Raw genomic sequence first — 25,964 nt, forward strand, 5'->3', positions numbered from 1 at the left:
TAATTGACAGGAAAAGTAATTTACTACATCAATTATAGTCACAGCCGCTCCCCTTCATTTGTGTAACAGGGTGAATGGAATGGAGAAATGGTTACAATAGGCAGAGTAGGGATAAACAGCCGGCATGTGTCCCATAGGGCAACCTATTCCCTATAACGTTTCCCTGTTTAATGCACTACTTCTGACCAGAGCTCTAAATTAGTGTACTATGTACATGGAATAGGGCCCCATTTGGGACACATTTTAACGGTTGATGAAGCCACCTGAAATCAATGGCTGCGTACCAATTGTCCATCCCTCTCCTCGTGGATATCCAACCATTAGATAGGTGTAAGCATTGTCTTGAGCTATTTTATACCGTGGTTAAATCCCTGGGATGAGAAGAAATGTGTAAGTCCACACTTTGGGAGAAGGACAATGGATATACAGCCAATGTTAATGGTCACACACCATTGAGTCAATAGTACAAATTTAAAAAAAGGGTATTCTCTCAAAGGGCAAATAACGGACGTGTTGTTGCAGTAGTAGGTAGGATAACAGATCAAGAGCTGTATAAATACATTTTCCAGAGAAATTATACAAACAGCGCCACACTCAGGCAGAAAACTGAATGTTCTATTCTCAGAAAGGCCCATCTTTTCAAACAAAACACAATTTATTTCTCTCTGTGTGTATTTCTAATATATTCCAAACACTGCCGCTAACTAGATGATCCCAATAATGTAGGTAGTAAATGATGCCCGCTTGTAATGATCTATTGCGAACTGTCTAGAATACTTGTTGTTTCTCTGTTTACTATTCAACATATTATACTTATTAAGTCAACTACGAAATTAACGGCTCTCAAATATATTAGCATGACTAGGCTACACAGAACCACGGTGGACCCATTGTAAAATTAGAGTTTATTTTTCTCCTAATAAATGCCAAGCTCTGCCCAATAGGGCGTCGTTAATGGAGCGCTCTGAAGTAAACGGTCCTTTCATCATATGGCTCTATTATCTCACCACACCGGACCTGGTGCGCCATTATTCCTTATGTCCTTAGTCAACTACTGCTTTAGACTGCCTACTATCTGTGACGATAATATTCATAGTTATGCTGCCATATCGTAGCGAGAGTTGCCAATGAGAAAATAATCGCCATTTTCACTGCCTGGATGTGTCTTGCTTGTGTTTGATATAAGTAGCCTTGCACGAGCTGTGGCGTGCGCGATCCAGAAGGGCTTGTAGGAGCGGCTCATGTTTGATACGCTTGCCAAAATGTACTGTTTACAACTAAATGTGTATGAACATGTCGATGATGTCTTTTGTGTAGGCTACAACGTGAAACAATAACATGAAATCGCACTTGAGGCATGGAACGCGTAGTTCGAACATGAAGGTTATTTATTTAGCGTAGGCTAGATGAGCACTAAGGAGAAGCTAGACACAGCACACACATAAACAACTATCCTGCACATGCGCACAAATCACCATATCAATAGCCACGGCAAATCAGTTTCCAGAAAATCCGCAACCGTAGCCACTCGGTAATAATTAATGATCTACTTAACATGGACAGATTTTGGGCAGAGTGAACACTCGTTTTTCCTCTCGCTCTCTGGTTTCGAGCAACAAAGCACAGCAGGGATCATTTGTTTAAAGTCTGTTGTCAAAGCTTGTATCCATTTAGAAACTCCTTGAATGACATCATAATCATTTAAATAGCACGCAACCTTGTTTTATGAATACAAGGCAATACAATGAAGGTGTTATAAAGAGTAGAACAAGGAGTTTTTTTTCCCCTTTAGTTTTTATTCGCATTTCTAATCCAATACTTGTGTAGACAATAGAACACGGGGCCCCATTGCGTCAAACCATCATAGGAGAAGTTGTATGACTGAACTTCTATTTAACAACAAAAACAAAAAAAATAATATAAAACCCAACAATCAATATATCACCACGGTTACATGGATAATGAAAGGTAGTAGACATTCTAAATATGCAGAGAATACACTACTAGGCAAAGATAAAAACAAATATAGAATCCAATGGATGTTAGTTGCTGGTATAGAAAAAAAGGTTTGAGTTTTGAATAGTTAATAGTCTAGTTATTCTGTGTTTTTTTTGTTGCACTAACACGTCTGTTTCAAATAAACAGGTGGTCCTCATTCTGGACCACCGTCAGTCTAATCAGTTGTGTTAGTGCAGGGCTGGACCAAAAGCCGGCACACCTACAGTAGTGGGCTTGCAAGTGGGCTCCCGAGTGGCACAGTGGTTTAAGGCACTACAGACACCCTGGTTCGAATCCAGGCTGTATCACAACCGGCTGTGATTGGGAGTCCAATAGGGCGCCACTCAATTGGCCCAGCCTCATCCAGGTTTGGCCGGTGTAGGCTGTCATTGTAAATAAGAATTTGTTCTTAACTGACTTGCCTAATTAAAAAAAGGTTACATGTATATATGTATATATATATTTTTTTTTAAGTAGCTCTCCAGAACTATTAGAGATGGAGACCACTGCTCTACACATATACAGTTAGGACCTTAATAACCCTTACAGAATACCCAGAAACAAAAACACAAACTACCACATTAGCAAATATAAAATATAATGTACCAGAATGTAACCCATTATGTTTTAAAGCCTATGAGCGCATCAATTTCAAGAGTACAGTCACTTACTAAGCACCCGATCTTGAGTGCTCTCTTTGAACTGCAGGAGCTTCACATCTCAAAAGTGCAACAAATCCCCCTGAAACTGCTGCAGCTCAAAGGAATGGTTTGTCCAGCAAAGCACCACCTTAGCACGCCTTCCCCCCCCCCCCAAAATCTCACGATTCCAACTGCCGTCTTCTGTCCGTCCAAGTTGGTCTGCAGTTTATGTATACATAGAGATGTACATCCACTGGAAGGAAAACAAAATCAAGAACCATCATGTAGTGTATATTAGTACAGTGTATATTAGTATACATGTAGTGTATATTAGTACAGTGTATATTAGTATACATGTAGTGTATATTAGTACAGTGTATATTAGTATACATGTAGTGTATATTAGTGCAGTGTATATTAGTATACATGTAGTGTATATTAGTGCAGTGTATATTAGTATACATGTAGTGTATATTAGTGCAGTGTATATTAGTATACATGTAGTGTATATTAGTGCAGTGTATATTAGTATACATGTAGTGTATATTAGTGCAGTGTATATTAGTATACATGTAGTGTATATTAGTGCAGTGTATATTAGTATACATGTAGTGTATATTAGTGCAGTGTATATTAGTATACATGTAGTGTATATTAGTACAGTGTATATTAGTATACATGTAGTGTATATTAGTGCAGTGTATATTAGTATACATGTAGTGTATATTAGTACAGTGTATATTAGTATACATGTAGTGTATATTAGTACAGTGTATATTAGTATACATGTAGTGTATATTAGTACAGTGTATATTAGTATACATGTAGTGTATATTAGTACAGTGTATATTAGTATACATGTACTGTATATTAGTGAATATAATAGTATCAAGTTGGGTTTGACCTCTGAGTGGACCTCTTCCAACAAGAAATGTCCCCAAATGAAATGCAATAAACATTTGACGTTATTCTCCGTTGTCTTGACAACTGGATAGGTGTGCCATCTCATAACGTTGGCATACAGTCAACGGTTCAAAACGTACTCTAGGACTGCAGTTGAAAACCCCTGGTGATGAGTAACTTTATGAACTGTTCATTACCTCATTCTCTTGTAGAGATATGACCCCTCCATCATTGAGTTGTCGGAAAATGTCTGTTGAGAAAGGCATGAATTACATTATTTACAATGTAGACAAACACAGTACCGTGGCTTCAAACCCTCATCTAGTACAGGGTGAACCTCATTATGTCTGCCGTGGCACTCACAGGGTTTCCTCATTATGTCTGCCGTGCCACTCACAGGGTTTCCTCATTATGTCTGCCGTGGCACTCACAGGGTGAACCTCATTATGTCTGCCGTGGCACTCACAGGGTTTCCTCATTATGTCTGCCGTGGCACTCACAGGGTTTCCTCATTATGTCTGCCGTGGCACTCACAGGGTTTCCTCATTATGTCTGCCGTGGCACTCACAGGGTTTCCTCATTATGTCTGCCGTGGCACTCACAGGGTTTCCTCATTATGTCTGCCGTGGCACTCATAGGGTTTCCTCATTATGTCTGCCGGGCACGACCGGGTTTGGAAAAACCTGATCTAGAAAACTAATTAGGTTCACCCTGTGAGTGGCACGGCAGACATAATGAGGAAACCCTGTGAGTGCCACGGCAGACATAATGAGGAAACCCTGTGAGTGCCACGGCAGACATAATGAGGAAACCCTGTGAGTGCCACGGCAGACATAATGAGGAAACCCTGTGAGTGCCACGGCAGACATAATGAGGAAACCCTGTGAGTGCCACGGCGGACATAATGAGGTTCACCCTGTGAGTGCCACGGCAGACATAATGAGGAAACCCTGTGAGTGCCACGACGGACATAATGAGGAAACCCTGTGAGTGCCACGGCAGACATAATGAGGAAACCCTGTGAGTGCCACGGCAGACATAATGAGGAAACCCTGTGAGTGCCACGGCAGACATAATGAGGAAACCCTGTGAGTGCCACGGCAGACATAATGAGGAAACCCTGTGAGTGCCACGGCGGACATAATGAGGAAACCCTGTGAGTGCCACGACGGACGTAATGAGGAACGTGTCTTGTGTGCATGCACAAAGATGTATTGTGAACTATTCATTTTTGTGGACTTACTGGTCATGCAGTTCATGCGTAGAACGAGGCTGATGAAACTCTCCAGGCTGATGTTTCCAGAAGATCCACCGTAGCGCAGAGCCATCAGGTTTAACATGTCATCACCCACCCTGATCCCTGGAGAGGAGAGGAGAGGCAGACTGGGTTCACATCTCACACCTTTAGTTCACTGGGTAAGATGTATTACGCATCAGCTGTCATGTAAATGGACTAATGTTTAGTCTTACCCTAATAGTAGAGGTATCTGCAGTGAGTGAAATTATGATGGGTGTTGTGACAGGAACTTATTGAATTAAATGCCACAAGTGTGGAAGGTTCAAAATACAAAACTAGCCCCTGTAAAAATACAGATGTTGTTGATCATGCCAGACAATGGGCCAAATTGTGCTCAGCGTTCAACACCGTAGTGCCCTCAAAGCTCATTAATAAGCTAAGGACCCTTGGACTAAACACCTCCCTCTGCACCTGGATCCTGGACTTCCTGACGGGCCGCCCCTAGGTGGTTAGGGTAGGTAACAAAACATGCGCCACGCTGATCCTCAACACAGGGGCCACTCAGGGGTGTGTGCTCAGTCCCCTCCTGTACTCCCTGTTCACTCATGACTGCACGGCCAGGCACGACTCCAACACCATCATTAAGTTTGCCGATGACACAATAGTGGTAGGCCTGATCACCGACAATGATGAGACAGCCTATAGTGAGGAGGTCAGAGACCTGGCCGTGTGGTGAAAGGACAACAACCTCTCCCTCAACGTCGTGAAGAGGGCATGACAAAACCTATTCCCCCACAGGAGACTGAAAAGATTTGCCATGGGTCCTCAGATCCTCAAAAGGTTCTACAGCTGCAGCATCGAGAGCATCCTGACTGGTTGCATCACTGCCTGGTATGGCAACTGCTCGGCCTCCGACCGCAAGGCACTATGGAGGGTAGTGCGAACGACCCAGTACATCACTGGGGCCAGGCTTCCTGTCATCCAGGACCTCTATACCAGGCGGTGTCATAGGAGAGCCCTAGTAATTGTCAAAGACTCTAGCTACCCTAGTCATAGACTGTTCTCTCTGCCACCGCACGGCAAGCACCAAGTCTAGGTCCAAGAGGATTCTAAACGGCTTATACCCCCAAGCCATAAGACTCCTGAACATCTAATCAAATGGCTACCCAGACTATTTGCATTGCCCCCCCCCCCCTTTTACACCGCTGCTACTCTCTGTTGTTATCATCTATGCATAGTCACTTTAATAACTCTACCTACATGTACATATTACCTCAACTAACCGGTACATTGACTCTGTACCGGTACCCCCCTGTATATAAATCTCACTATTGTTATTTTACGGCTGCTCTTTAATTATTTGTTACTTTTATTTCTTATTCATATATATATATTTTATAAACTGCATTGTTGGTTAGGGGTTCGTAAGTAAGCATTTCACTGTAAGGTGAATTCGTTGTATTCGGCGCTTGTGACAATTTGATTTGAAATTGTGACTTTAGAGTGGCTATAGCCAATTACAGTACGTGGCTAGCTGCAAGCCGTCTACCTCGTCTGCACAGGGAAATTCCACTTCCTCAAATAACATCTAAGCTCTCTAACATTATTATGGGAAGAAATTCTCAGCAAAAAGCTTCAAAACCATCATCAGTCTTAAGGGCCTAAAATATGTTCATTCTGTGTGAAACGAGAGGCTTCAAACCTACTACACATGGTTCTGAGAGAGCAAGAGAGAGATGTAATGTAATGTAATGTTTACTGTTCATTTGTATTGTTTATTTCACTTTTGTGTATTATCTACCTCACTTGCTTTGACAATGTTAACACATGTTTCCCTTGCCAATAAAGCCCCTTGAATTGAATTGAATTGAATTGAGAGAGAATTTATGCAGTTTGATGGAGTCAAGACAGGTACTATGTAATCATATGTGATGATAAATAACCTAGCTATGGCAGCTATTAATCTACTATAATGCGAGTCAGCTTGGTTGGTTGCTGTCTCTCCCTCTCTCCCTTCTCCCTGCACCAGTGTCACTCGCTCACACTCGCATTATCCTACACACACATCACGGCCTCTGCTAGAGCTAACCTCTCTCTACCTCCTCTCCCTGGCGCTTTATCAGCTCCGGTTAATAAAGTAGCTTAAAAATTGACATTTCTACTGCTTCCCTCACTCGGATCGGACCGGGTCTGGATCTGACCAGGTCTGGACGGAACTGGTCTAGTTGTCCTTAGGTCCGTTTGGAATGGGTTTCTATGTTTAAAAAAAATGGATGGGAAAGCCCCAGGTCCATTTCAGAACAGGTCCAACTTTTTGGACCTGTGAAGGCCTCTAGTTGGAGTTACTGTATAGCCCATCCCATCTGTTTGGTTTATTTCAAATTTAAGGACTGACTGCTAACCTGATTATCCTAACTCAGACTTGTGCATAAATCATGCACTGATGTTAAGTTTTCCTGATTTTACATTTTAGGCCCTAAAGTCTTTTTGGTTTGTTTGTTTGTCATGTCGAAAGTTACCTGAAGCCATGATTGCGTTCCTCAGTTCACTCAACGACAACATTCCAGAACGGTCTACATCTGTGCGGAAGAAGATGTCCTGGATGATGTAAGAAAATAATAATAATACTTTCAGGTAGATTTTACTTGGAAAATTTGAAGAACTTAATAATAATAATATATTTATAACTCGATACAGGTTTTGCCACAGACCTGCTAATTAATTTACCTTGTACACGGTAACTTTTCTCCATAGACGTAGAAATTCAGCAACGTTCAGTTTTCCAGTGATTGATGTCTGGAAGGAATGGTTAAGGAAATCTACAAAGGCAGAATACAACATTTTTAGATACAATTCTACCAGAGAGTGCCCTTAGATCATGGGAAAAGGCTGCACTTGACCGTTGCACTTGAATCATTCTCACGGTGAAAGGCTAGGCCCACTACGCTATGAAACCACACACTATTGCAGAGACTTTGATATTACCGTCCGCAAATTATATGGTGAAAAAATGTGTAGGGAGGCAGAGGCACAGAAACTCACATCAATACCTTTGTCAGATAACTACACAATCGAGACCATCCTGACTGGTTGCATCACTGCCTGGTATGGCAACTGCTTGGCATCTGACCGTAAGGCGCTACAGAGGGTAGTGCGTACTGCCCAGTACATCACTGGGGCCAAGCTTCCTGCCATCCAGGACCTATATAATAGGCGGTGTCAGAGGAAAGCCCATAAAATTGTCAGAGACTCCAGTCACCCAAGTCATAGACTGTTTTCTTTGCTACCACACGGCAAGCGGTACCGGAGCGCCAAGACTAGGACAAAAGGCTCCTTAACAGCTTCTACCCCCAAGCCATAAGACTGCTGAACAATTAATAAAATGGCCACCGGACTATTTACATTGACCCCCCCTCCATTTGTTTTGTACACTGCTGCTACTCACTGTTTATTATCTGTGCATAGTCATTTCACCCCTACCTACATGTACAAATTACCTCGACTAACCTGTACCCTCCCACACTGACTCGGTACCCTCTGTATAAAGCCTCGTTGTTGTTATGTTATTGTGTTACTTTTTATTTAAAAAACATTTTTACTTTAGTTTATTTGGTAAATATTTTCCTCTTGAACTGCACTGTTGGTTAAGGGCTTGTAAGTAAGAATTTCACGGTAAGGTCTACACTTGTTGTATTCGGCGCATGTGACAAATAAAGTTTGATTTGATAAAAATGTTTTATTTGATCTATGGCGGGAACGGCAAGCAGGCCTCTGCACTCTAGTTATGAATGTGTCTCCCTCCGCCATATGGATGCATTATATGACACACCGAGAGCAACTGGCATCCAAAAGAGTTGAGCACATTACTCTGAGATGTAGTGCAGCAGGTAACTTCGATTGTAAACTACATCAAACCACATCCAGTATGCTATTCCTGTTCACAACACTATGTGGAGATATGGGATCAGAGCATGACAGAAATATTTGGAAACTGAACAAACTGAAATCAAGCATGCAGGGGAAATACAAAAACCTATCAATCAAATGTACTTATAAAGACCTTTTTACAATCAACAGATGTCACAAAGTGCTTATACAGAAACGCAGCCTAAAACCCCAAATGGCAAGCAATGCAGATGTAGAAGCAGTGTGGATAGGAAAGATTCCCAAGAAAGGCAGGAACCTAGGAAGAGACCTATAGAGGAACCAGGCTCTGAGGGGTGGCCAGGCCTCTTCTGGCTGTGCTGGGTGGAGATTATAACAGTACATGGCCATTAAGGCCATATGAGTGACCGAATCATTGGATTCAGAGGAAATAATTCTTATTGGAGAGAGCATCTTTCAAAAGCGAACCTTCCCTCAGCTGTGCATGTTTCTAACATAAACAGCATCAGTAAATTGTCCCACACCAGTGATGACTGCTCACCTCCAACACCTGGAAGATACACTTTGGGACCTACTTCCCAATCCGTTTGACTGTGACTCTGGCTCAGTTGACAAGACGGTAAGTGAAATCAAACAGTTGATCGAGCTGTCATGTGACCAAACGCATTCACGGCAGTGGCGGTCAGTGCCATTTAAGATGAGGGAGGAAGCTATTTTTCATATGAGCATGGCCTTATTTCTATTACAGCTTAAAACTTCTTGAGGATAGGGTGCAGAGTTTTCACTTTGGGAAAAATAGCGTGCGCAATTTCAACTTCGTGCTACTCATCCCCAGAATATAAGATATGCATATTATTAGTAGATTTGGATAGAGAACACTCTGAAGTTTCTAAAACTGTTTGAATCATATCTGTAAGTATAACAGAACTTATATAGCAGTCAAAACCCTGAGGACTAACTTTTTTATTGTTAAGTTCCTGTATGTTCAATGGGCACACCAGAATTGTAATTACTATCCACGCAGTTTCTACTGCTTCCACTGGATGTCGCCATTGTATGGAAAAAGGTTAAGGTTTTTCCTTGGTGAACTGAGAAAGATATTGACCCGGAAGTGGATTGACGTCGTTTGTTTATGTTTGAGAGTTGAGCAAGACTTGAAAAGTACCGTGAGTTTGTTGATATCCTGTATTGAAAACAGATTGACCCGTCTTCAATTTGATCGATTATTAACGTTTACAAATACCTTAAGTTGTATTACAAAAGTACTTTGAAATGTTTTGGCAAAGTTTAGAGGTAATTTTTTAGATATTTTGTCGTGATTTTGCGCAAATTGAACGCTATTTTTCCTGGTACAACGGCGCCAAATAAATGGACAATTTGGATATATATGGACGGAATTAATCGAACTAAAGGACCATTTGTGATGTTTATGGGACATATTGGAGTGCCAACAAAAGAATCTCGTCAAAGGTAATGCATGTTTTATATTTTATTTCTGCGTTTTGAGTAGCGCCGGCATGGTTGAAATTGTCAAAAAAGAGTGTAGCCTCTGTACTATCATCAGATAATAGCATCTTATGCTTTCGCCGAAAAGCCTTTTTGAAATCTGACATGTTGGCTGGATTTACAACGAGTGTAGCTTTAATTTGGTATCTTATATGTGTAATTTAATAAAGTTTGATTTTATAGATTTTTTTTTTAAATCTGGCGCTCTACATTTTAACAGGCTGTTGGGACGCTAGCGTCCCGCGATCCCAGAGAGGATAATGGATGACTGTCATTCATATTCCATTCACCCAGTTTCAATGTAACATCAATAGGTTTAGGCTACTACATGATACTCTAATGTTCCCTGTACCCATCATGAGGTTGCTACAACCTAGCCTATGAATGAAAGTTTACAACGTAGGTGCACACAGGTCAAGATATAAAAGTGAATAATCAAGGTGACAGACAGTGACACATTCAATACCACCTTACACACGCTTGCCTGGATCTAGCTGATCTAGGGTGTAATCATTAGGGAGTAATAATCATTAGTGAGCAAATTAAAGGTATGTTTATCCCCATTTTTTCCCGCATGCTTCCGTTTAAGAAAAGTTTTTCAACAGAATCGGTGGAATGAATACACCCCGATCAAAATATAAGTTAACATTGTCAGTTAATGAAATAAAACATTTTTGCATTGATGGGGTCGTGAGAATTTTCAGATATCAAAATGAGGGAGTGGGCCAACCACATTTGGTAACCCCTGGGTTAAGGGAATATCCAAGGGCAGATTAAAAAACGGTTGACATTTTGACATGTAGTGGGATAACGCTGTTTGTTTGTGGTCTGTTTTATGTTGGTGTAACTTTATTTGTGGTATTTTCCCTTTCCCAATTCAGATTGTTGGGTTTGTAAACTGGTTTTCAGATTACATGAAGATGAAAAATTAAACTAATTCTCTCTCTCTCTCTAGTCAATACCATAGAGACTCATACATTCATTCACATATTTTACTGATACATGGAAGTGTTGAACAATGTACTATTGTAAAGTCCTGTTCAAGGTGTTTCATAACAGAAAACATCATGGGAGACTGTCACTAAGCTCATGAAGGATACATCCATTAAGGCCACCATGCTGCGACAGGACTCCAAGCTGAAGCCTTGTGTTTTCTTTGTATTTCCTGTATAACATGGGAAAAGATGGCACATTAGAAAACCATACAGATCTTATTTAAACAATTCTCTGTGTACAAACTCCTGATTTTATTCAGAACTAGTGGTGGGCACCAATATCGATTATTCGATATGATATCGATATGAGCAAGGCATAACGTGATTTCTGTTAATAACCTATATTATGCAAAAGAAAAATACATGACTGTTCCTGCATGCATTAAACCTTCTCACATGCTCTCAATTTATAGCGTACTTCACTGTCTGCTGATGGGCTATCAACGGGCTTCCTACTGGTTGGGTAGTTTAGACACCCAGAACATTCACACCTGGCCCTCACACCTGGCCCATGGGCAATCAGCAAGCAGTTGTCTGAACTTCATAAAGCTGCAGAAGTTGCATTGTTATTTATTCAAACCGTTAAGATATTGATTTTGGTTCGAAAAAATGCTACTGATATCGATATAGATTTTTTTATATCAGTGCCCAACACTATAAATTACAATATATTTTCTCTTTACATACCTTGGATCAGATTTTCATTCAGACAGCTCTGAAGCTGTTCAGCATTCACCACCTCAAACTTTTTAGTAAAAAGAAAATGATACTGTTATTATTTTTTTTAGGATTAGTTAAAAACAATGGGGCCATACTTGCGAAAATTATAAAAAGTTTAAGCTTTAGTTCAAGTTTAAGAATCAGCTAATTAAAATCGTCGACGTAGTTCAAAGGCTATATGTTAGCTGTTCCCATTTCATAATCTGGCACATTTAGCCGTATGCTAATCTCGCCAGGTGGGAGTGATTATTTCCTGTAACAAATTCCGCGTCAACCTTTCAAAGATCTTAAAAGGGACAATGCAGCAGTTTTTTTCTCTCAATATCAAATCATTTCTGTGTAACAATTAAGTACCTTACTGTGATTGTTTTAAATTAAAATGGTCAAAAAGAAACAAAAATTGCTTTTTTAGCAAATATCAATTTCTCAAGCAAGAATTTTGCTAGGACTGTCTGAGTGGGGAGGGGAAAACTAAAAAACTAGCTATTATTGGCAGAGAGGTTTGGAAGTCTCATTCTTATTGGTCTATTAACTATTTTACCGCCTGGTGATGTCAATATAGGCCAAAACTCCATCCCACCAAAAACAGGCAAACATTTCAGGTAGCCGTTTTAAACAGCTCTTACAGTAAAAGAGCCTTATCTTAATTTTCACAATTTCACAGTATTATTCCAACATCATAGTTTGGAAATATATTTAAAACCAAAGACGATCTATTATATTGACAAGATAGCTGAATGACTGCTCTAACATTGGAAAGACATGTCTTCAATGTTTGAAGGCAGGCAAGATCAGTTGGGACCATTCTAACCAATAACAGGGCAGATACGTGTGTGAACAACAGGGTCAACTAAGTCGTTTTTGCCCAAAGTTGCCGGAATGCTGCATGCATCCACTTACACTGAGTGTACAAAACATTAGGAACACCTTCCTAATATTGAGTTCCACCCCCTTTTTTTCAGAACAGACTCAATTCGTCGGGGTGTGGATTCTACAAGGTGTCACAAGCGTTCCACAGGGATACTGGCTCATGTTGACTCCAATGCTTCCCACAGTTGTGTCAAGTTGTCTGGATGTCCTTTGGGTGGTGGACAATTCTTGATACACACGGGAAACTGTTGAGCGTGAAAAACCCAGCAGCGTTGCAGTTCTTGACACACTCAAACCAGTGAACCTGGAACCTACTATCCATATCCGTTCAAAGGCACTTAAATATTTTGTCTTGCCCATTCACCCTTTGAATGGCACACATACAGAAACCATGTCTAAATTGCCTAAAGGCTTAAAAATCCTTCTTTATACTGTCTCCTCCACTTCATCTACACTGATTGAAGTGAAATTAACAGGTGACATTAATAAGGGATCATAGCTTTGACCTGGTCAGTCTATGTCATGGAAAGAGAAGATGTTCCTTAACCCTATAGCAGTGACGATTCTTTATGTAGCAGTGTCAATTTTGAACCAAATATAAACACGGCCACCTGGTGAGGTTAGCAAAGGGCTAAATATGCCAGATTATGTAATGGGAACAGCTAACATGTAGCCTTTGATCAAGTGCAACTACGTCAACAATTTTAATTGGCCAATGCTTGAACTTGAACTAAAACTGTTTCTAATGTTCAAGTATGGCTTCAATTAATTTAAACGATTAGTCTTCTTTTACAGCTTTTTTATTTCTCCGGTTATGTCTTTAATTTGACTTTGCAATACCTTTTTTGTTGTTGTTGTTAAAAATCAAAATACTCTGAACTTGCCTCAGAATACTTCTGAAACAGAGTTCTTTTGTCATCCAAATCTCCTCCGTTGAATTCAAATGTGTCTGTAGATGTGGGCTAAAAAAATTTAAATAGTGTTTTAATACCAGTGTTACATTAAAATACACCTACATAAATATGAGGGATGAAACACTTTTGGCCTTAAATACCTTTGGGGTTTTCGGGGAAAACAGGATATCTTCCATATCTTGGTCATTTGAATTTTCACTGAGGAAAAAAATGTACCATTTTGTTTCTGTTAGGAATACATTAATTATAGTGAGACCTAATGTTAGCTATGATCACAGACTAAATAAAAAATACAATGACAATATTGGAGAAAAAATGGACATTATTATTCATGTGGTTATGGTGTGGGGCTGTGCTTACTGGATGTGTGTCTCTGCATTGGAGAGGATGGACAGGATGAAGGAGGCGGTTTCATTTGGTTTGAAAGTTGATGGCACGATCAGGTATTCACCAGGTTTCAGCCTGAAGAACTCCATCACTTCCCGAGCGTTCAGGTAGTTCTTCGATTGGGAGACAGGCACATTGTTGCTGAAGAAGGAGGCAGAAAACTTCCCCGTCTGTCCTTTGAACTGAGATCACAATAAAACCACAAATTACAAAAGGCTGTGCTAAAATATGTCTTTATAAAATGTTACTTTTGAACCGTAATGCAACAATAAACAAAGCTACTTGGTCGTATATATGTTATATAATAGTTGTGCAACCCAACCTGGTCTCAGACAATTTCGTATTATTCTATAAGTAGATCTGAGACACTCCATGTAGTATGATATGTTACGTTTCGTATGGTATGTGTTCATTTGTGGAGGTCCATTACGTACGATATGTTACGAATTACAATTCATATTATATGTTAAGAATTCGCAAAACGTACAATCTGTAGTGAATTCTAGGTCGGTGGCTAACATCAGCTAGCTCTCTAACGTTAGCTAGGCTAGGGGTTAGGGATTAGGGATTAGGGTTAAAGTTAGGAGTTAGGTTAAAGGGTTAAGGTTACGGTTCAGGGAAGGTTTAGCTACATGCTAAGTAGTTGTAAAGTAGTATGCTGTTCAAAAATGGCTAATTTTCTACAATTGTCCTCGAGGAGATTGGAACTCGCAACCTTTGGGTTGCTAGATATTAACGTTCTATGCCTACCCAACCACCCTCCTTTTGTTTTGACCAACTTTGGGATGTAACTATACCAAAAGTAACATGTCATAATAAATGGGTTATCTCAGATTTACATACATAATAATGCGAAATGCTCTGAGACCAGGTTGCACAACCATAGTACAACAGAAACTGCAGACCAAGGAGAATTCACAGGCCTATCTAGAGCAACAGGCTATTTTGTTAGCTCCTGTATAACTGTATTTGTGAAAATGATGTATAAAAGTGGCTTACTTGGTCAGGCACCTGTAGAAAGTAAAACATATACAATTCAATAGCAGGAACAATAGCATATCTGGGCTGTTGAATTTACTCTCATGGGATGACATTATACTTGTAGGTTCATGTTGGATAATTGTGTCTGGATCATATTTGTAAATGTTTTAATGATTTAAAAAAAAAAGCTTTGTAGATAAACTTTAATTGATTTAGATCAAAGTCTAGACATGTCAGTTTCTTTGTAGAAATACACATTTTCAGCAGCAAATGTAGTGCTTCTGGGTCGTTGGTGAGAAATGTTATAGGGCTTATCATCTGGGTCATATGTGAGAAGTGTTATAGGGCTTATCATCTGGGTCATGTGTGAGAAGTGTTATAGGGCTTATCATCTGGGTCATGTGTGAGAAGTGTTATAGGGCTTATCATCTGGGTCATGTGTGAGAAGTGTTATAGGGCTTATCATCTGGGTCATGTGTGAGAAGTGTTATAGGGCTTATCATCTGGGTCATGTGTGAGAAGTGTTATAGGGCTTATCATCTGGGTCATGTGTGAGAAGTGTTATAGGGCTTATCATCTGGGTCATGTGTGAGAAGTATTATAGGGCTTATCATCTGGGTCATGTGTGAGAAGTGTTATAGGGCTTATCATCTGGGTCATGTGTGAGAAGTGTTATAGGGCTTATCATCTGGGTCATGTGTGAGAAGTGTTATAGGGCTTATCATCTGGGTCATGTGTGAGAAGTGTTATAGGGCTTATCATCTGGGTCATGTGTGAGAAGTGTTATAGGGCTTATCATCTGGGTCATGTGTGAGAAGTGTTATAGGGCTTATCATCTGGGTCATGTGTGAGAAGTGTTATAGGGCTTATCATCTGGGTCATGTGTGAGAAGTGTTATAGGGCTTATCATCTGGGTCATGTGTGAGAAGTGTTATAGGGCTTATCATCTGGGTCATGTGTGAGAAGTGTTATAGGGCTTATCATCTGGGTCATATGTGAGAAGTGTGATATGTGGGTCGTATGTGAAAAGTGTTATACGGTTTATGAAACATGTGCACCAAAGAAGGGCACTGACCTCAAAGATGGAGAAGCCGATGTGGAGACTTTTGACCAGGCGTCTGTTTCTTTTATCAGGCTTTTGCATCAGAGACACCAACATGTTGTTGTCCCCCTGTGTCTCAGAGCAGTTCCCGCTCAATCCCCCAATCTTCACTCGATACTGGGGATTTGTCCAGAAACTGTCTGGGAGACAACACAAAAGAATATGGATATTTTGACTGTAGATTCAGGAAATGTTGTAGTCATCATGAACTGCATATAATTCCGTGTCATTCAAGGTAAGATTTACTTGGGAAATTCATGCAACCACCAGCAGTGGTTCCTGCAACCCATCTGCCATCGTGGAATGAGGGGGTCCAATGACAAGTGGAGTTGCCATCGAGAAAATCAGGGCACAGACAACAGATATCCACGTCTGCGAAGTGCTCACAGAAATGTTTCATTGTCATCCTGAGAAGACAAGCAAAATTGTGAACGATAAGGTGTTGAAATATCATCACTTGAAATGCTGCATGTGTCAGTTGTTGTCACTTATTAACATGGTCTGCAAACACAATTCTGCATTATATATAGTTTACCAGAATTCCCCATCCTCTTCCAGTGACAGACACATCTTCCGATCGTCAGGACTCACTGTTTGCCACATGGAAGACCTGACAGGAAAGCAAATGTTATACATCAATAGGTGATCTGGGAAAAGTCTTAAGTAGTTTTCAAATGTTATGCTGTTAGTCACAGACATCATGTCGTAAGCAATTCTCAGTGAGAGCAAAACCATAAACCTTGCTGTATGCAAATATTTGGCAGACTTTTATGACCTTACATGAAGGAACATACTATTACATACAGTACCATTACATACAGTACCTTTACACGAAGGTCAGCTGAGTGAAAATGTAATGCTTAGACTGGATTATCAGTCTTTTGACAGAACAACTTGTTTTTCAGGAACAGGGGGGGGGGGTTAAATTAGCTTTAGGGAAACTAGTTAAAAACCCAAAACAAGAGACAACAATGTAAAATCTGCTTGTGAGTGACTACTGAATGCAATGTAAAAAGTAAGGGAGATTAGCTGACATTTCATAAAGACCTTTTGAAGACAATGGGTGTGATGACATGTCACAGTCAGACTACACTGTAAATACTTACTTATCGCTCCAGTCTCCCTTCCACTCTCCCCGGCCCCAGGGGTTGAAGAGGCGGATCAGATTCACTACCATGCCTTGGCTCATGACCTGTGGAAGAAACCAGAATGAACATAAGGAGACGGGTTAATTTTGGGTTGTGCAACAAATCAAACCACACAAACGCTCCAATTTCCCTCCAGGAAGAACTAGATATTGCCAAAGCATTTCTCTCAGATTGTTAGTTCCATACAGTACCTGTTTAACTCCTGTGACGGTGTAGGCATGACCCCTCACTAATCCGTTGGGTGCCACCGTGTTCGCTGATGTTTCCTACAGAACAATAGACACAGGTTATTATAGGTATTATAAAGTGAAGTAATTGGACCGTAACAGAACAAAGGTTTCAGTCACAAAATAGGACTTTTGTGTATACGAGTTAAACTACGCCAGGTCTCATATTACTCTACAGATATGTTATTGACATCAATGGATGATTTGTGGTATCTTAATAACACATGTGTTTAAAAAAAAAAGAGTAACCTTTATTTAACTTGGCAAGCCAGTGAAGAACACATTGTTATTTACAATGACAGCCTATTGGGGAACAGTGGATTAACTGCCTTGTTCAGAACAATTGGAATTGATCCAGCAACCTTTCAGTTACTGGCCCAACACTCTAACCACTAGGCTACCTGCCCTATGAAGTATTTTGTTCAAAGTTTCATCAAAGCTACCCCTTGAGGTGTGCCACACCCAATCAGCGATTTTGACTTGGCAGCTCTGAACAGCAGGTCCCACAGATTTGGTGGAGCATCAGTGAGCTTGACAGTGATGTGAACCCCTCCAGTGAAGTCCATCATAGCCTCTGAAGGGGTCCCTGCATTCATGTCTACATAGGAGCCACACACCCTGCCAGAAGAAGACAGGTAAATAAGATTAACAATTAAGGTGATGATTAAGGTGATGTTTGTTCATTTTATATAAGAAAGTTATATAAATAACTGATGGTGGTTCACATACTTGGCATAGGCTTTCTCCAGCAAGGCGGGCCAAAACTCATTGGGAGTTTTTGAATGAACGAAAACGAGCCTGCCGTCAACTGTTGGTAGCTTGTCATCGATCACAACGTCCACCCACCTCCCAAACCTCCAGAACTGAAAGATAGGAGGAGAGGAAAATGATTCCTACAGAGACTATTCTCTACATGGCTAGAGGAAGGCACAGCCTAAGCAGTCATCATTCATTACAATTCAAGAGTTCTCAATACATCTCAGAAGCTTTTCATTACAATGTATTCTGTGTCAATACATTACATCCTCAAAGGATGATGGTTATTTTAATAAGTTAGTTAGCCCGAGGTCATTTACCCTGAAGTGGAATATTCCGCAGTAATCCTCTTTAAAGCTTTGCTTTAGGGGCACTACTTGTTCCAGGATGTGCTCCTGGAATGTCAAAGCCCCAATGGAAGCAAGAAACCAGCAATCTCCTAAAAAATGACAAGTTTATACACATCATGACATTTGTAATGCAAGGGGCGTGGTGTGGTGAAGGCGTGGTGTGGTGGGGGCATGGTGTGGTGGGGGCATGGGGTGGTGGGAGCATGGTGTGGTGGGGGCATGGGGTGGTAGGCGCATGGTGTGGTGGGGGCATGGTGTGGTGGGAGCATGGTGTGGTGGGGGCATGGTGTGGTGGGGGCATGGTGTGGTTGGAGCATGGTGTGGTAGGATTATGGTGTGGTGGGGGCATGGTGTGGTTGGAGCATGGTGTGGTGGGGGCATGGGGTGGTAGGCGCATGGTGTGGTGGGGGCATGGTGTGGTGGGAGCATGGTGTGGTGGGAGCATGGTGTGGTAGGGGCATGGTGTGGTGGGGGAATGGTGTGGTAGGGGCATGGTGTGGTGGGGGAATGGTGTGGTAGGGACATGGTGTGGTAGGGGCATGGTGTGGTAGGAGCATGGTGTGGTAGGAGCATGGTGTGGTAGGAGCATGGTGTGGTAGGGGCATGGTGTGGTGGGGGCATGGTGTGGTAGGGGCATGGTGTGGTAGGGGCATGGTGTGGTAGGAGCATGGTGTGGTGGGGGCATGGTGTGGTGGGGGCATGGTGTGGTGGGGGCATGGTGTGGTAGGAGCATGGTGTGGTAGGGGCATGGTGTGGTATATGTTGACGCTTGCTTACTAAGAAATCCACTTTTTATTTATTATATTTAACCTTTATTTAACAAGGTAAGTCAGTTAATATATATATATATATATATATAATATAGGACAAAACACACATAACAACAAGAGAGACAACACAATACTACATAAAGAGAGAACTAAGACAACAACATAGCATGGCAGCAACACATGACAACAACATGGTAGTAACACAACATGGCAGCAGCACAACATGGTAGCAGCCAGTGGTGGAAAAAGTACCCAATTGTCATACTTGAGTAAATGTAATTGCAAAAAATATACATAAGTATTAAAGTGCTTATATTAAGCAAACCGGATTTCTTGTTTTTTTTACATTGATGGATAGCCAGGGGCACAATACAGCATGCAGACATAATTTCCAAATTAAGCATTTGTGTTCAGTGAGTCCTGCAGACCAGAGGCAGTAGGAATGACCAGGAATGTTCTGTTGATATTGGACCATGTTCCTGCTTAGCATTCAACATGTAACGAGAACTTTTGGGTGTCATGGAAAATGTATGGAGTAAAAAGTACATTATTTTCTTTAGGAATGTAGTGAAGTAAAAGTAAAAGTTGTTAAAAATATAAATAGTAAAGTATAGTACCGATTAAGTAGTAGTTTAATGTGTTTTTACTTAAGTACTTCACTCCACTGGTAGCAGCACAAAACATGGTACAGACAGTATTGGGCACAGACAAGAGCACAAAGGGCAAGATGGTAGAGACAACAATACATACGCAAAGCAGCCACAACTGTCAGTAAGAGTCCATGATTGAGTCGTTGAATGAAGAGATGGAGATACAACTGTCTAGCTTGAGTGTTTGTTCCACTTACCAACCATTCCTTGCCCAAAGTCAAACCTTGAAAGTCCATCAACAATAAAATCTGGATACTGTACCATTTTCTGTAAGAGTGAATGCACACATTACACCTACTATTAATGTTTATCATTACTATTCATAATTACACATTAAAATCAGTTAATACTCTGTGTTGTAATGTGTGCAGATCTGGATGATGTCATACCGCTGGTCTCAACCACACCACTCTGCCCATGTCATCAGGGGAAAGTAGCCCATCACCAATGGAGTTATGGTCTGGGGGGAACATCTCATCGATGTACCTCACTCCCCTGGCCAAACAGTATTGCGTCAGCTGCTGGAAGTCTTGGTTGCTGTGTTTCTCTGGGTTGGCAAGACTCCCAACTCCCTCTTTCTTGTGGCGCTCCTGCATTATACTCATACACACACCGGGAGGAGGCATTGTTGTACTGTATGCAGGATCTGTTAGCAGGGTGAAATGAAAAAATACTCAGAATTAATAGGTGGAGCCTAAATATAAATAACATACTGCATTATTAAGTGTTGATGACAAGTAACAATAACAGACATACAAAACTACTTAATACAGTAGTATATTGTACATTAATTTTTACAGATATTATTTTATATTTTAAAGGATCTTATTCATAATACATAGCCTACATCCAATCTATCACATGAAAAGTCCCCCCAAAAATGCAAGAAAGAATAGTCTACAGAAGGTACTCCCAAACTGGGGTACGTGCAATGCCGTCGGGGGTACGTCAAATATAAATGTGATTCACAACTAAAAACAGAAAAATCTTCACATTTTCAAACTGTACATTTGTATTTTCCAACGAGGCTATACATTTGGGTGAGGTGTTTTTCCTCGCCAGAGTAGCCTCGTTTCACTGCCAAAAATCAAATTAAACCATCTAGTGTTCAGCGAAATAAAAACACAACGCCAAATACAGGTAGCCTAGTCAAATAATTAACCGTTACTCTCTCGCGGGAAACCTTCACTCTTGCACAGACATTTAGAAACAAAACATGACAATTTGAAAAATAAGCCACCGGAGTTTTTTGAGCGAGAATAATGATGACTTTTGAGTGGTAAGACATGTATAAAAGCAACAGACACCATTAATAAGAAGAGGTTAGAAGTGTCTTATATCAAATCAAATTTTGTTTGTCACATACACACGGTTAGCAGATGTTAATGCGAGTGTAGCGAAATGCTTGTGCTTCTAGTTCCGACAATGCAGCAATAACCAACGAGTAATCTAACCTAACAATTCCACTACTACCTTATACACACAAGTGTAAAGGGATAAAGAATATGTACATAAAGATATATGGATGAGTGATGGTACAGAACGGCATAGGCAAGATGCAGTAGATGGTATCGGGTACAGTATATACATATGAGATGAGTAATGGTGTGCTACCGAGTGGCTAGGACAGGCAAGCCCCATACTATTGTGGAGGACTTAATTCTTCCTGTTGCCGCAGATATGGCTGGGACAATGCTGGGGGAAAAGGCCCAAAAAACTATACAGACAATGCCTTCATCAAATAACATTGTTTCACAACGCATCAGTGACATGGCAGGAGATGTTTTGAAACAATTACTGCTTTGCATACAAGCCAGTGAATTCTAGCCGTTACATCTGGATGAGTCAACAGACGTGGCGGGCCTGGCACAGCTCCTGGTATATGTCCGCTACATTTATGGAGGGTGAATTAAGGAAGACATCCTCTTCTGCAAACCACTGGAAACCAGGACAACATGAGAGGGTATTTTTAAAGAACTGGACAGCTTTGTGACATCAAATGGACACAAGATGTGTTGGTATCTGTACTGATGTCGCAAAAGCCATGACTGGGAGACATAGTGGAGTGATAACGCGAGTGCAAGCAGTTGCTCCCGACACCACTTGGGTACACTGCAGCATCCTCTGAGAGGCTCTTGCTGCCAAGGGAATCCCTGACAGCTTAAAATACGTTTTGGACACTACAGTGAAAATGGTTAACTTTGTTAAAGCAAGGCCCCTGAACTCTCGTGTATTTTCTGCATTATGCAATGATATGGGAATCAAGGGGCAAAGTATTGACACGGTTTTTTAAATTGAGAGAAGTTGAGAGAAGAGCTTAAAGTTTTCTTTACTGACCATAATTTTCACTTGTCTGACCGCTTGCATGATGATGAGTTTCTCACACGACTGGCCTATCTGCGTGATGTTTTTTCTCGCCTGAATGATCGGACTCTCCGCGACTATATTCAATGTGTAGGACAAAATTGAGGCTATGATTAAGAAGTTGGAGCTCTTTTCTGTCTGCATTAACAAGGACAACACACAGGTCTTTCCATCACTGTATGATTTTTTTTTGTGTGCAAATTAACTCAAACTTACGGACAACGTCAAATGTGATATAGAGAAGCACTTGAGTGAGCTGGGTGCAAAATTACGCAGTTACTTTCCACAAACAACTGGATTCGTTATCCCTTTCATGCCCTGCCTCCAGTCCACTTACCGATATCTGAACAAGAGAGCCTCATCAAAATTGCAACAAGTGGTTCTGTGAAAATGTAATTTAATCAGAAGCCACTGCCAGATTTCTGGATAGGGATGCACTCAGAGTTTCTTGCCTTGGCAAATCGCGTTGTTATGACACTGATGCCCTTGGCAACCACGCACCTATGTTTATTTGTTTGTATTTGTATTTCACCCTTATTTAACCAGGTAAGCAAGTTGAGAACAAGTTCTCATTTACAACTGCGACCTGGCATGGCCGATTAATTAGGGCCGATTTCAAGTTTTCGTAACAATCGGTATTTAGCATTTTTGAATGCCGATTATGGCCGATTACATTACATTCCACGAGGAAACTGCGTGGCAGGTTGACCACCTGTAACGAGTGCAGCAAGGAGCCAAGGGAAGTTGCTAGTTAGCATTAAACGTATCTTGTAAAAAACAATCAATCTTCACATAATCACTAGTTAACTACACATGGTTGATGATATTACTACATTAACTAGCTTTTCCTGCATTGCATATAACCAATGCAGTGCCTGTTAATTTATCATTGAATCACAGCCTACTTCGCCAAACGGGGGATGATTTAACAAAAGCGCATTCGCGAAAAAAGCACAATCGTTGCACGAATGTACCTAACCATAAACATCAACGCCTTTCTTAAAATCAATACACAGAAGTATATATTTTTAAACCTGCATATTTAGCAAAAAGAAATTCGTGTTAGCAGGCATATTAACTAAGGAAATTGTGTCACTTCTCTTGCGTTCAGTGCAAGCAGAGTCAGGGTATATGCAACAGTTTGTGCCGCCTGGCTCGTTGCGAACTAATTTGCCAGAATTTTACATAATTATGACATCACATTGAAGGTTGTGCAATGTAACAGCAATATTTAGACTTAGGGTTGCTTAAACCACATCAGGAGCCCCCTTTTGAGGTTTAGGGAATATCTAAGACATTCACATTTGTAAGTAGCCTAGCATATGAGATGGAGTTAGTTAGTATAGGAAAATCCCACGGAAACATTAGTGGGTATATGGCGTATACCTGAGTATACCTAGCCTCCACTACACCACTGGATGGAGGCTTAACAATCCATGAATGCAACGACATTCTAAATGTACAGTTTCTTCATAAAGTATTCATAACTCTTGACTTTTCCACATTTTGTTGTGTTACAGTCTGAATTAAAAATGTATTATATATATACTGTATATACGTATATATATATATATATTCTAATTGCCTGTCTACACACATAATGACAAAGTTAAACATGTTTTTTGGAAATTTTTGCAAATGTATTGAAAGTGAAATACAGAAATATGTCATTTATAATAAACTAAACATTAATGTGCTCATGAGGAGGGTACAATGATAAGATCTCATCAATGTCTCATATTTCTCAAATGTAAGTCTCAATCCAAGCTCATTTGTCTCATGAAGTCCCAAGAGAAAAAGTAACCTCCTCCTTCCTCCTAGTGGGGGAAACAGTTCAGATATATGTGACCACTAAATAATACAACATTGAGATCACCAATATTTCATCAGAGATGAAGAAAAGACTACTCTGAGCAAAATATTTTGTTGTAATGTTTGAGTCACACAGAGATCACATGAATACATAAGGCATGGTAAAATTGTAACATGAACGTGTCTGTTTCAGGCACCTACCTGTAGCCTACACAAACCATTAATAACACTGGCTGTAAATCAGAGTCAAGCAAAATGCCTCACCTCAGAATATCGCAGGAATGGTTGTTATATTCAAAGTTTTCAATCTTTTAGAAGCAAATTCAGGTCATCGTCATCTTATATACCTGAAGGTTCCAGAGATTTCCAGTGTGCTGTAGGCTACTGAATGTAGGAGTGGCACAAACCACGCCCACATTAGGTAGGTCTCCAATACATGCATTGCTTTCCTAGCTTCTCATATTACCATAGCTTTCCATTGGATAGGGTAGTGGCAAATCTTGTTTAGTCAGTCATATAGCCATCCGTTTTAATTTTTGCTTTAGATCAGAAGAGAAACTTCTGAAAATACAGAAAGAAAGAATAGGTTCACAAGACTTGAAAAGGGCAAATGCCAACTGATGTATGTTGCTAAATTAGATAGGCTGTATAAATATTGTGTAGGCTAGCCTATTTGAAAGTGTTAACTTGAAAGTGTTAACTACAAAAGGCAAATAATCAAGTGAACCCTGGGAACCATGGGAACTAGTTGAGCTACAGTCAGTTGTTTGATCCTGTGAAATGTTCTATCACTGTAGGCAGCAGATGTTAGTCCAAGCATATTTTTTCCCACCTGCATGGGCTTGTCTTTTCTTCCTTCAGCAAGACTTGGCATTTTAATGATTTTCCAAAACAAAATTTGACATTTAGAGTAACTGCCAAGGGAGAAAAAAAAACAGACACAACAAACACAGAAAGTTAAAAAATCATGACATACCTAATGTTGACAATACCACAGTACTCACAACCATACTCATGTACCATAAACTTGTTCTGCAGAACATAAAATGTTATTTTATTAAAATGTTCTCCGTTTATCACTGGCCTCCTCCCTCAGTTAAACTTGTCACATAAAATGAGGTAGAATGTCTAAAGCAGTCTTGTATTTCTGAAACTATTAGTATCTTTTATTTGTAAAAAAATTACAATTTAAATGAATCATCCTATGCTACTGTCCGTGTTTGATAATAACATACAATAAAGTGACTAAATAAATAACTAATGGTAATTTCCAGGTTTTCTTGAAAACAAAGGAGAGCCGCACACTCTAGGAGCTCAGATGCAACAATGTAATGTCCAACGTTTCGACAGGCAAGCGGTCTTCATCGGGGTATAATCACAAACACTGCGGGACAACTCATTTATATAGTGTCAAAAGACACACACAGGTGTCTGTAATCATGGCCAAGTGTGGCCTAATATCATTGGTTAATTCTCAAATATTCAAATGGCATACAAAGAACAGCATACAAAAAACAAATAGATAGCATACGATCATAGATTCATTTTAGACTACACAAGCTTACAAACAATTACAATAACAAAAGTCACAATAATCACAAGAATGGCTTCAGATCAAAGTCTACCTGCATTGACGTGACATAGTACAGTGTATGTAATAACATACTGTATGTTTGTCAAAAATAATTTCATAGAGCCATCGAGATGTCAGTCATCTTGTAAATCATGTTGGGGTCTCCAAAAGGCCA

General features: G+C 40.4%; 1 protein-coding gene across 1 annotated transcript; it reads right to left on the minus strand.

Annotated features, from left to right (window-relative positions):
- LOC139563589 (calpain-1 catalytic subunit-like) lies at positions 1-24,617 on the minus strand. Its single transcript, XM_071382376.1, has 22 exons — positions 24,481-24,617; positions 20,430-20,686; positions 20,238-20,307; positions 18,591-18,709; positions 18,244-18,377; positions 17,958-18,132; positions 17,479-17,553; positions 17,246-17,331; positions 16,675-16,749; positions 16,386-16,546; positions 16,113-16,279; positions 15,056-15,067; positions 14,030-14,238; positions 13,810-13,867; positions 13,640-13,717; positions 11,853-11,910; positions 11,271-11,335; positions 7,507-7,575; positions 7,299-7,377; positions 4,786-4,902; positions 3,740-3,792; positions 1-2,892 (listed from the first exon to the last, which is right to left on the minus strand). The coding sequence occupies exons 2-22, from the start codon at positions 20,664-20,666 to the stop codon at positions 2,866-2,868; spliced, it is 2,124 nt and encodes a 707-aa protein (XP_071238477.1). The 5' UTR covers positions 20,667-20,686; positions 24,481-24,617; the 3' UTR covers positions 1-2,865.
- Between the last annotated feature and the right edge of the window lie 1,347 nt (positions 24,618-25,964).

This window comes from Salvelinus alpinus, chromosome 34, assembly GCF_045679555.1.
Source record: "Salvelinus alpinus chromosome 34, SLU_Salpinus.1, whole genome shotgun sequence".
NCBI lineage: Eukaryota > Metazoa > Chordata > Actinopteri > Salmoniformes > Salmonidae > Salvelinus > Salvelinus alpinus.